General features: G+C 55.3%; 1 protein-coding gene across 10 annotated transcripts in view; it reads right to left on the bottom strand.

Moving 5' to 3' along the window:
* Positions 1 to 9,576: 9,576 nt before the first annotated feature.
* ARHGEF10L (Rho guanine nucleotide exchange factor 10 like) overlaps positions 9,577 to 12,919 on the bottom strand; it is a 158,517-nt gene continuing 155,174 nt past the window's right edge. For all 10 annotated transcript variants that reach the window (XM_024749717.1, XM_024749721.1, XM_024749715.1 and 7 more), the window contains 2 exons: positions 11,901 to 12,023; positions 9,577 to 10,652 (listed from right to left, as the gene is read on the bottom strand). In XM_024749717.1, coding sequence (XP_024605485.1) covers positions 10,114 to 10,652; positions 11,901 to 12,023 — 662 coding nt within the window. In that variant the 3' untranslated portion in view covers positions 9,577 to 10,113. The remainder of the gene's footprint in view (positions 10,653 to 11,900; positions 12,024 to 12,919) is intronic.

A 12,919-nucleotide genomic window follows, 5' to 3' on the forward strand; every position in this document is an offset into this window, starting at 1 on the left:
CACCTAATTTAGCAGAAATAACAGGGGGATAAAATTGTGTCTGTCAGTCAGAGTTAGGTTCAGGCTCAAAGAACTCTGGAGGCCTTCTGGAATGGAGCTGAGGGATCCCTAATCACCCTGGGCCACAGACCCTGACCACAACCCTTGGAACCAGAAGCCCCCAGCCCTGGGTTTGCCAACAGAGCCCAGCTTCACAGTGGTGCCCTGTTCCCCTGAAGCTGAGCTCCCAGGATCTCCCTTCCCTCCAGATGGAGCCCTGGAAGAGGATGCTCCCCAGCCCCACCTCCCTGCCCACATATACCCACAGGCTCACTACCTATCAGGCCCATTGTTAATATCATTCAATTAAAAAGAGCTACCACTGAGTGGGCAGGCCCTGTGCTGAGTACTTTCCACACACGGCTCCTTCACTCCTGACAGCAGCCCGGGATAAGGAACTGTTATCACCATCTTACAACAGGTGAAACTGAGACCAGCAAGTGGGAGGCCCCACGTCTTTGAGACCCCCCCCCCAAAACCAGCGTTCTCTCCCCTACACATTGGGTCTCCAAGGACCTTTTCTTTTCACACCTGTGTTGGCCTCGAGGCTAGGGGCTTAGCTCCAGGAGGGCAAGGACTGTATCTGCTCCGGAGCCCCGCCCAGAGCCTGGGGCACAGCAATGAATGAAGCCCGCTCTGGGGTATCACTTGCTCAAACACAGGTATGTTTTCTGCAAACTTAAACTGCCTATTTTATGGACCCCTTAAACAGCTCACAATGTGATACCTATCAGGACAGTTTTCACTGCACTTTGCCCTTATTTTCCAAAAACACTTGGTGAGAGGAACCAGTTTCTCTGTGTCCTAAGGCAGCAGAACCAGTAAGACTTTCTGCACACACTGCTGAGTTCTCCGAGCTATGCCTCTCTAAAGGAGGTGCTAAGGGCTCACAACGTGCCTGGCACGTTTAGCGTTCTAAAGAGGGGCATCTCAGATACAGACGCCTGGCAGGGCTCCTGTGTGAGATGATAATAAGCCAGTTAATGAGGGCTCACCGTGGGCCAGGGGTTGCTCGGAGTATTTTACATGAATTAACTCATTTCATCCTCAAAACAGCTCATGCGATCAGTGCTGTCACTATCCCCACGTTCTAGAAGAGGAAACCGAGGCTAAAGGTCCGCGTTCTGTAGCTTGCACTGGCACCTGGGCCCCTGTTCTCACACCTCTGTCCTCAGGCAGCAGAGGGAGGGGGTGGGGCCGGGACAGGTGGTGAGGATAGGGTGGCAGGGAGTGCAGGGTTAAGGGTATGGGCATTAAGGCCACAGCCCTGGGGTACTCTTCTGTGCTGTGTGACCCTGGGCAAGTGACTTCACCTCTCTGAGCCTCAGTTTCCTCATCTGTAAAGTGGGGATAACAACAGAACCTCCTTGGGGGGTGGTTGTGCCGATTCCTTGCCATCAAGGTTTTAACTCACTTAATACGGTGCCTGGACCCGGACGAGAGCTCAGCACCTCTGGATTACTATTGGGCAGGACTTGGGCTCACAGAGGTGGGCACCCGTGGGTCACATGCAAAGTGGTGACAGAGACAAAACTCAAACCCACATCTCCTGACTAAAGGCCCAGCACCCTCTCCACCACACAGCCTGCCCATCCATGCGGGGGGGGGGCGGCGCTGGCTTCCAGGGTGGGGCACCTGTAAGAATCTGTTCCCTGCAGAGAAGGAGCCAGCTGTCTGCATGGGGGAGAGAGCCTATAATGGCCAGGCTTCTCAACAGGAAAGCTTTGTGGTTTCTGTTGATATGAAAAGATAACAAGAAATAGCTCAGGTAATTATTTTAATCTTCCTCAATTTACACATTCTCGCTATCTGCTATTTCCCCAGGAAAGTGTAAATGAGGAGTTGAGAGCAGTTCAGCAGCGCTGTAATTAGGTCTGTGTTGTGAAAAAGTCTCTGTTGTCTTTCTTGTTATCAGATCTCTTCACATTGAGGGTCCTGCCTCCCCTGTCAGACTGGAAGCTCACCAAGGGCAAGGGATTACCTCCCACTTCAGGCTGGGGGTCTCCACCATCCGATTGGAGAATCCTCTAAGGGAAGGGATAGCTCTCCCCCATCAGACTAGGGTCTCCTCCTGGGGAGAAACTGTATCTTCCCCATCAAACTGGCAGATCCCTGAGAGTTGGGCTGGGTCTCCCCCATCAAGTTTGGGGTTCCCTAGAACAGGCCCATGTCTCCCTGTTGCTAGTCGCAACTTCTCCATCAAACTAGGTGAGAAAGGCTGTGAGTCCTCCATCAGACTGGGAGCTCCCTGAGAACAAGGACCTCTCCCCCATCAGACTGGGAACATTCTCGTCTGGCTCTGTCTTGCCCATCAGACTGGTGGGGTCAGTGCTGTTAACATCCTCATATTCTGTGGCTGAAGCTGACTCCGTCCTCGTGTGGACCCCACCCACATGAACACACATGCACGTGCATGGCAGTCTAAAGAAAGCAGGATCAGACCCACGAGAAAGCAGGTTTCAGAGGTTCTGTGACCTCTAAGGAATAATGGGGCAAGTTTACATGTGTGTGTACTGGACTTTCACAGGGTCACACAAAACATGTTGGTGTCAGGAGGGCTGGTTCCCCTCAGACAGGACAAAAAGGAGCCCCACATGGTTCTGGCCTCAGGGAGGGACAGCTGAGGTTACCCTGAGCTGAGCCTAGGATTTGGAAACAGGCCAGGAGAGCCTGGGCCAGAACACAGCCCCGACCCCTAGCCCAGCCCCAGTCCCTCCTGGAACCAGACCTCCCAGAATGGCAGGCCTCTGCCCCACCATCCTCGTCCCCCTGCCCGGGCTGTGTGCACTGTAGCTTACTGCGCCCTCTGAGCCTCCGTTTCTTCATCTCCCTCCCTTTCCAGTTAATTTTGGTTTTTCTGTTGTTGTTTGTTTGTTTTGTTTTAATATTTAGTTAGTTAGTTGCGCTGTGTCTTACCTGCAGCATGCAGGGTCTTCGTTGCCATGTGCGGGATCTTTTTGTTGTGGCATGCGGGATCTAGTTCCCTGACCAGGGATCGAACCCAGGCCCCGTGCATTGGGAGTGCAGGGTCTTAACCACTGGACCACAAGGGAAGTCCCCTTTTCCAGTTAAGTTTGAAGATTCACTGAAATAATGCTTGTAGCAGTAGCAGCAGGACTAGAAGATGTAGTAATAATAGTAATAGCTAATACCTAACACCTACTAAGCGCTCACAGCCACCCTGCAAGGAAGGCATTAGTAACCCATTTATTCAGCTGAGGACGTGGAAGTACAGAAGCCTGTCCCTTGTCTAAGGCCGCATAGTAAATACATGATAGAGCCAAGATTCAAACGCAAATCTGCATCACTCCAAAGCCTGAATCTGCTGCACCACACCTCACTGCCTCCAGAAAGCCTCCCTCGATTGAATCTCCTTGGCACCAGTACCCTGCTTGCTGGACTGCATGTTCCATGAGAACAAGAACAATTTCATATCCCCAGTGATTCTAGTGCAAAGTACCCAGTTGTATAGCAAGGTGATGTGTTTGAGATATAAGCCCGAGGTTTATTTTCATCCCCTATAAATCTTGATGAGTCAACATCTCCCTGGCCCCCACCCCACTAAAACAATGCCAGATAGCGTGTGTGTGTGTGTGTGTGTGTGTGTGTGTGTGTGTGTTGCAAGGGAGGAGAGAGAAGTTGTTATGGGCTGAATGTGGGTCCCAACCACCAATGTGATGATATTTGGAAGTGGGGCCTGTGGGAGGTGATTAGGTCATGAGGGTGGAGCCCTCATGAATGGGATTAGTGCCCTTATAATAAGTGGAAGAGACACCAGAGCATCTTCTCTCCATCACATGATGATACAGCAAGAAAGCAGCCTGCAAGCCAGGAAAAGAGCTCTTACCAGACACTGAATCATCCAGCACCTTGATCTGGGACTTCCCAGCCTCCAGGACTGAGAAAGAAATTGTTAAAGTCACCCAGTGATGGTCTTTTGTTACAGCAGCCCAAGCTGACTAAGACATAGGGGATGAAACCTAAAAGAAACAACCAGCTTTGAGTTCCAAATTAGATATTTTTGTGTCCATAGCAAGACTATCTTTTTGGGCTTCCCTGGTGGTACAGTGGTTGAGAGTCTGCCTGCCGATGCAGGGGACACTGGTTCATGCCCCGGTCTGGGAAGATCCCACATGCCACGGAGCGACTGGGCCCGTGAGCCATGGCTGCTGAGCCTGCACGTCCAGAGCCTGTGCTCTGCAATGGGAGAGGCCACAACAGTGAGAGGCCTGTGTACCGCAAAAAAAAAACAAAAACAAAGACTATCTTTTTGAAAACCTGGCTTTGTTGGGGAGGAAAACATTTAAAAATTATAAAAGCCACAGCCAGCTCTCCTGGGCACTCACTACAGCAGTCCATGCTCTACTGGGGGCACAGGGGTTGCTCGGCCCGAGGCCATCTCTCTGGCTGCAGTGAAGCAGGCTGGAGGGCTGAATGAATGGCTCTGGGAGCAGCCTCAGCCAGGGACCCTACTGACAAGAGGTGGGGATATATGCCCAGTGTCCTCACCCTGAAGCTGGGGAATTCTGAGGCTCTGCATGTCTCCCGAGCTCCCCAGCATGGGTCACCTGCTCAGTTAACACACACTGCTCTGGCTTCTGTCCCATCCCGGTCTCACGTCCCATCCCAGTGTCCCCAGTTTGAATGAAAATCCTTGTCTCAGGATCTGCTTCTGGGGAAACCCAGGCCAAGTCACTTCCTTCGATGAAGCAAGAGCAAAGCTCCACGTCTGAGCCCAGAGACCCTCACAGGCCACAGAGCAGCTCTTCCCAGGCCAGAAATCCCATTTTAATCAGCAAGTTGGAAATGGGGAAGACTGGAGGAGACAAGCCTGAGGGTAGACACGATGTGGGCTCCCGCGGAGGGAAGCACACGCCCAGCCCACACCCTGGGCCTCACAAGTCCAGGAGAAAGTCAGGAAGATGAAGGGAGACAGAGCCGTGGGCAGGGATCTGTGTCCCTCTCATGCCCACCAGGGTGGGAGAGGGATGGGGACAGCAGGGAAGAGGACAGTCTGGGCCAGCAGGTCTGCGATGGCCCAAGTGGTGAGTGTCCTTGTGTGCAGGGAAGGACAGCAGGAGGGAGAGAGCAGGCTGGGGCACCCATGGGTGGGCGGCGAGCAGCCTGCCATCAGCCTGAGATCCCCCATCAGCAGCCGCACAGAACCCCAGCTGGGAGACGGGTCCAGGTCACAGCTGCCTCCTGATGAGGGTCTCATCTGGAGGCTGTATCTGCTCATCGGGGGTAAAGAAAAGAGTGGTTTTCCCTCAGGCAAGGGCAAGGGGCTAAGGCACATGGTCTGATATGCTCTGGGCCCTCAGAGCTATGGCATCCACACCTGTCACTCCCTCTATCCCAACCACAGGGGCCCCAAGGACCACCCAGGTTGCCTCAGCCTCAGAGCCTCACCCCGGACCCTGCTCCCCGGGCTCTTCGCCCAGACCAATCAGTTCTTCGCCTCCTATTCGACCTTGAACCCCTTTCCATCAGGCCATTCTCCACCACTCTGCCCGAATTCTTCTTGTCAAGGTCACCAATGGCCTCCACGTGGCTAAACTGAAGGTCAGTTCTCAGGCCCTGTCTTACCCTCTCCACAGCATTGGACTTGGAAGATCGTTCCCTCTTCCTTCCAACCCGCTCACGTGGCTTCCAGGACGTCTCGCCTTCTTGGTTTTCCCAAGAAGGAAAGGATGGTCTGGGCCGGGCCTTCTCAGGCTCCCTGGGTGTTGCATTCATCTCCCAGACCTCCCAACACCCGCCTTCCCTGTGCTGTTCTCACGTCTCCTCCATCTCCTCTGCTCCCCTGAGATACAGCCAGGCTCACACCTGCCTCTAGCCTGGACCTCTCCCTGGACAGCTCCAAACGCACAGAGCCACCGCGCCCCCTGCTTCTCCACTCCGATGTCCAAAGGCAACTCAACGGTAACAAGCCCCAAACCCAACTCCTGGTCTCCCCCTAGAAAACCAGCCATTCCACAGCTATCTCCAACCCCCGCCCCCACCTCAGTAAATGGCAGCTGCGTCCTTCCAGTTGCTCGGGCCAGACACCTTGGGGTCAACCCTCACTCCCCTTTCCCTCCCAGCCTACCCATCAGCTAACCCTGTGGACTCCAGCATCAGAACCCATCCACAATGACTAGCGCCCTTCACCTCCACCACGCCCACGGTGGTCCCGGCCTCCAGCATCTTGCACCTGGATTACAACAGGTGGTCTCCTGACCTCCGCACTTCTGCACCTGCCCCCATGCAGTCTCCTCATCTTAGCAGCCAAGAGTGATTGTTAGAAAGCCAGAGACAGATGGCATCATTCCTCGGCTTGAAACCCTCCGATGACCCCCCCCATGTCACCAAGGAAAAGGCAAGGTCCCTCCACAAACTGACCTAGTAGTGCAGGACCAGCTCCTACGGCCCCCCTCCCTCCGTTCCAGCTGCCCTCCTGCCTCGGCGCTTTGCACTTGCTGTTCCCTCCGCCCAAAATGTTCTAGGGCCTCATGTCTGCTCCTCCTTCGGCTCTTTGCTCAAACGTCACATCGTCAGTGAGGCTTCCCCAACCACCCGGTTTAACATCACAGCCCCCTCTCTAGTACTTTCTAACCCCCTTCTCTGTGTCATTCCTTTCCAGAGCACAGACGCCATCTGACACATTTTACTTATTTATCTTCTGTTCCCTCTGCAACCCCCGTAGAATGGGGGGCAGGTGCGTACCGGGTGTCTGGTTCACCAGTCTACCCAGTGCCCATCTGGATCCGGGTCCTGGCACATAGTAGGCTTTCAATAAACCCTGAATGAATGGTACCCAGCTCCCATGGCAGGAACTGTTTACCATCCCCTCCCTGAGACACAGAGAGGTTAAGGTGCTTGCCTGATGTCACACAGCTAGTAAGTGGGTAAAGCACAGTTGGAACTCTGCCTCCCAAGTTTTGCTCTTGGGGGCAGAGTCACCTGGTGGCTAAGAGTCTGGCTCTGGCGGCAGACAGACCTACCTCAGTCTTGGCCTTGACACTTTTCAGGAAGCTGCTTAACCTCCCTGAGCCTCAGATCCCTTACCTGCAAAATGAGGCAAACAGAGCAGCTGCTCAGGGCTCGGCTATGAGGATGAAATGGGCTGGCGCACCCAGAGCACTTGTGGTTATTATTACTCGGATGAATATCTAAAGTGAGGGCCTCTCCTCTCCTATGCGAGGCACATCCTCCACTCGACTCGGAGCCGTTTCCGATGCCCCCCGACCCTCCCTCGCTCTGTTGTCAGAGACTCGAGAGAGAACTGTTGACTGATATGATAATTTCACTACAGTAGCAGAGTCATTCAGTTGCTCAGTGACAGATTTCACGGGCCCCATCACATCTCCCGGGTCCTCTTCAGCTGAGCGATCTGCAGGGCTAGGACCTCACAGATCCGCAAAGCTCTCAGACACTAACTCCTGCACAAAAGGGGGGGACTTCTTAATATGAACAGCCTGCCTCAAATCGTTTGGAACAAGGCAGGCTACGACGACATAAGCAATCATCGCAGAGCCGCTGCTGGAGGACCGTTCTGGTGTTTTCCATGGACCTGTTAACACTTGTCCTCGGTAATTCTTCAAGGCATCATCGTCCCCATGTTAGAGGCGAGGAAACCGAGGCCTGGAGGTGAAGGGATGCCCTGGAAGACACAAGGCAGGGCTGTGGCAGAGCTGGACGTGAATGCAGGCCTGCCAGATCCTAGACTCCAGGCTTGTCTGTTGTCCCAAGCGGCCTCTACCTATCAGTCGCTGTCCCAGGAAAAGTCCCGTCCAGCTCCTCCGGGGAGCCCCACCCAGGCAGTGCACTCAGTAATTAACTTGAGCAATGAAAATGAAGACATGTTCTTTTTATTTTTTTTTTTGCGGTACGCAGGCCTCTCACTGTTGTGGCCTCTCCCGTTGCGGAGCACAGGCTCCGGACGCGCAGGCTCAGCGGCCATGGCTCACGGGCCCAGCCACTCAGCGGCATGTGGGATCTTCCTGGACCGGGGCACGAAACTGTGTCCCCTGCATCGGCAGGCGGACTCTCAACCACTGCGCCACCGGGGAAGCCCAAGACATGTTCTTTATCCCATTTGTACTTAGAAAGGACCCTCCTCTCCCATTGGAGGTAACAAGCCTCCCTTTGATAAAAAATGGGAAACTGAGGCCCAGAGAAGATGGGTTCATCTGGAGTGGATGTAGTTGGCCAGTGTCCAGGGCCAGGGTTCCTCCAGACACAGCTTCCCCCTCCTCCTCCTGGGCAACCATGCTGGAACATTCACCCGCACCCCACCCCCCGCCAGGAATAAGCCAACCTGTGCACAGGCTTTTCCCTCCACAAGGCCTTTCCCCTTCCCTGCAGCACCCTTGACCTCCCCCAGCCCTCGCCCACTGGCTCATGCCTGCCCTACCCGCTAAGCATGTACTTCCTGAGGACAAGGGACAGAGCTGGCTGTGGCTTTGCTCGCCTCCGTGGCCCCAGCAACTAGCATGGTGCCTTAGTCCAGCGGGGCTCAAGGGGCGTGTGAAAAGAGCGAACAAGGAAGTGACTCCTCCAGTGCACGAGGTCCCATCAGGTAGTCGGAACACAGCTGAAATGTCCCCTCCTTGGCGGCTCTTCCCCTGGGTTCGCGGAGCTTCCCATGGAATCGCATCGAGCCGTGAGGCCGGGTCTCATTTCGAGGTTTGCCTCCCGCCTCGGCTTCCCTCCTCCCTGTATCCCAGTGTGGCCACTGTTATGTGTGGAAGGGAGGACAGGTGGGTAGGTGGGTGGTGGGCAAACAGACACGCCGACAGATGACAGAGAGGTGGATGGATGGGTGGGAACACTTCCCTTCTGGGTGGTGGGTTTGGGTTTTGGTGTTTTTTCTATAGGCAGCTCCAGAAACTTAAGGATGGAGATTGAGCCAGGTCCCCACCTGCCAATCCCACCCCACAACCTAGGCTCTGCTCCCAGCCCCTGGAACTCACCCCATCCTCCCTCAGACCCAGGGACCTCAGCCCCCTCCCTCGTGGCTCTGTTGCCCTTACCAACAGCCCCAGACCCTCACCCTCCACACAGTGAAGCCCTTCAGTTTCTTTTCCTCCCAGGTTTGCCAGATGGATGCCAAGGCCTGTGCCTCCACACCATTCCAGAGCTGGGGCCCAGCCTTCTCTTCCAAAAACTTTCAGAAAAGAAACTCCCAAGAGCCCCTCCCCGAGCAGAAGAGAACTTTCTGGGGTGATGGAAACAGTGGTACCTGTGCTGTTCAACGCGGTTGGCACTCACCACCTGGGCACCTTGAGCCACACTAGAAATGGGGCTAATGGGACTAAACAGTTGAATCTGTGATTTTATTTCATTTTAATTAATTAAAAAATTAAACAGCTACACGTGACCAATGGCGGCTGCACCGGACAGCACAGTTCTAGGGCCTGTTCTCGCGGTGCCTGGCCTGGATCCTTCCTGCTGGCTCCAGAACAACCCCTATCCAGTGACAGCTGCTCTGTCTCTTCGCCCATCACATCTCGAAACAACAAAACAAAACAAAAAAACAACCCTCAATCCAAGTACTGATGTTATTCTTGCCTTTTATTCCAGCATCTCCCAGAGCTCCAATATGTACAGACTTTATACACATATAATATACACCATATATACGTATTTATATATATTCACACACCAGCCCACACACTCTCATACACTCACACACACGCACCCTTCCAGGAAGGGTGCGTGGCCGCCCCTGAGCCCCGCTCGGGCCTGGACAAGAGGCACTGGGCTTGCCAGGCAATTGTGAGGTTTTGTGTTTTTTGCTTTTAAAAAGAAGGCCATCTTCTCCAGAGGTGTCCTCCCTCTCCCCAAACCCAAACCACTCTCCTAAACACTCTGAATTTTTTCTTTTTTTTCTTAAAAAGGAAGAGGTTTTCCTCTGCCCTGCTCAGGTAGTTACCAGAGTTCCAGGCCCGTCCGCATGGCGCCATGCAGGTCCCTGGAAGGCATTGCCACCCAGTGCTCCCTGGGGACCCTGGACCGCTGGGAGGGTCCACAGCAGGCCGAGAGCCTGGCTTGGCTGCGGCCAGGCCTGCAGCTGCGCGGCCTGAGTGGGGGCTATAGCGTCAAGGGCACCTGCCAGATGAGGAGGGCGCTGTCCGTCTCCCCACACAGGGCTGGTTTCCCACTGCCGCCCGGGGCGCCGCCGAAGTTGCGGTAGCCCTGCCCTCCGGAGATGATAGCCACCGAGCAGATCTCCTTGCGGTGGGCGTCACGGGCACAGGGCCGGCTGCGCACCCAGACGTCGGGGTCATCAGCCATTTCGTAGATGGAGCCGTCCTCCTCACTGTGCTCCAGGGCTGAGCCGTCCGAGGGCTCCGGATCCCGCACAGAGAGCAGCGGGCCCGGGAGGTGGGCGGTAGAACGCAGGCGGTACTGCAAAAGGATGCCCTTCTTGCGGGTCAGCTCTCGGCCCACGTGGCTCGCAGGCACGGGTGCTGGCTCATGAGCCTGACTGTCTGGCTTGTCCTCCTCGGCTTGTGGCCCCTCGGCCTCCTCCTGGTCACTCCGCAGGATATCGGGGGCCAAGATGCTGGAGGCCACGGCCAAAAAGGCTACAGGTCCACAGTGACCGTTGAGCGAGACCATGCCTTTCCCTGAAGGAAGAGGGCAGAGAGAAGGGGCCCAAAGGCCCAGAGTTTTAAAGACCCAACAGGTCTCTTGGAGAATTTCTGGGTTTTGTTTTTGTTTTTTTGGTTTTTTTTTGGTTACTGCAATCTACGTTGTTATCTTCCCAGAAGGCCATGGGTCTGGGGGAGGGCTCTCAATGCTCCAGGGTTACTTTCTTTGGAGAACTGGAGCAGGGGAACACGAATGACTTTATAAACCACATGGGGAACCTCGGTGTGAAAGCACCCGCAGCTCCCTGCCTGAGCCATCCTCACATCTCTGTGCTTTTGCCCAAGCCATTGCCTCTGCCTAGAGAGCCTTTCCCATCCACCTAACTCTACAGCTCAGCCTTGAAGCCCAGCTCAGCTCCTCCACAGGGCACCCTTCTTGCCTTCAGCCATGAAGAAATGATCACTCCTGTCTCTATGCCCTGCAGATTCCAGGACACCTGCCATCATAGCACCTGCTACCCTGACTACAAGCTGCCCCTACCAGACTCTCAGCATTTGGGGGCAGGGTCTCTGTCCAATGCATCCCTGCAACCCCAGGACCAAATTGACCTATGTGATAAAATCATGAAAATGGGAAATCTTACAATTTAGGAAGAGAGTCTTCTTTGGCAGAGAGGTTTGAGCTCCACCTGGGTCTGGTCTCCCTCAGGACTTCTCCCTCCCACTGCACTCAGCCCCGCCCTCCGGCAGCAGCTGAAAGAGGCCACTTCGTCATCACCCTCAGGACAGAGGCAGAGAGGGGCCCAGAGCTCTGGGGTCTTCCCTGATCCTGGACCCCAGTGCCACAGTCAGGGCAGCCCTCCCTCTAATCCATGCAAACACAGCTGCACATGGATCCCCAGCCCCAGGAGCCCTCAGATTTCTACCACTGGAGCCTGGACACTTTGAAGCTGCTGTGGGGAGGGGGCAGAAGGGGCCCAGCAGATCCTCTACCATTAGTCAGTTGTCTCAGCCAATCCCCAGACCATCTGGCCAATATGCCTACTGTGTCCATTGCTAGGTTAGGTAACTGAGACTCAGAAAGAAGACTCAGGAGACTGCAAGGCCAAGGTGATTTAAATCCACTGAGCCACAGTGCCACCTGCGATGACAGAGGACGTTAGAGAATGGACCCCCACCCCCGTATCAGAAGAGAGCGCAAACACCTGGGCACAAGATCCACCCTTCCCTGGCCGTAGGTAGCTGACTCCCCGGGCCCTGCGGGACTGGCTCCCAGAGCCTCACCTGTGATCTTAGGGATGCCTTCCAGCCGCGGCACAGGCAGCAGGACAATGACACCCTGGTCAGTGCCCACCCAGAGCAGACCCTGGCAGATGAGGAGGCTGGTGACACACAGGTGCTTCTGGCCTGCAGAGGGAGAAGTCAGCATGAGCGGTACATCCTCTTGGGTAGGGGGGGGGGGCAGTGGATGGGCGCCACGGCAGGTGAGAAAATGGCACAGTCTGGGCTCCTCTCCTGAGATAAGCAAGAAGCTAGACAGGGTTGTGATTAAGATCTGGGGCTTGGGAGGCTAACCCGGCTGGGGTCTGGCCCCTGGGTCCCCCAGCTGAGGGCTCCCCCAACGCAGCCTCAGTTTCCTCCTCTGTAAAGCGAGGCTGCCTTGAGGATGCTATGAGGGAAGGCCACGGTACCGGCCCATGTGAGCATGGCTGGCTTATCTTGGCACAAGGTGTGCACTAAGGGCCGCCCGTGCCAGGGACACAGCTGGCCAGCTGGGGCGTGAAGGGAGGCCTGGGAAAGTGGGGGTTTGAGGGTGAAGCAGATGGTGCAGACGGGATGCATGGGGAGGGGTTCAGGTGAGTTGGCAGTCTGTTGCAGCCCCTTGGTTTCCAGCCCGGGCTTAACATCTTGCCCACACGGGCCCTTCCTTTGGCGAGGGCAGTGTGCCCTGCAGCCCCTGGTCCCAACAGTGAAACGGGCACTCAGTGTCAGGCGCTAGCATGTTTCTGACGCCAGTCCAGATCAGTTCTCATCCGGCTATCCCCGGGGCTGTCTCCTCCTTTTAGTGAGAACAGCAATAGCAGGGAAGGCGGGTCCCCCTGCTCTTCACAGGGAGGAAGCACAGTACGGGCTGCACAGCATGGTGACTGCGAGCACAGCTGCGGGGCCAGGCGCTGGGTTCAAACCCCAGCTCTGCTACTTCCTGGCTCCATGTCCCGGGGCCAGAAACAAAACCTGTCTGTGGCATGGTTCCCTCGCTTGCAAAAGGCGACAATGATGATATTTCAAAGCCTTGTCCTGAG

Source organism: Neophocaena asiaeorientalis, unplaced genomic scaffold (assembly GCF_003031525.2).
Source record: "Neophocaena asiaeorientalis asiaeorientalis breed wild unplaced genomic scaffold, Neophocaena_asiaeorientalis_V1.1 scaffold275, whole genome shotgun sequence".
NCBI lineage: Eukaryota > Metazoa > Chordata > Mammalia > Artiodactyla > Phocoenidae > Neophocaena > Neophocaena asiaeorientalis.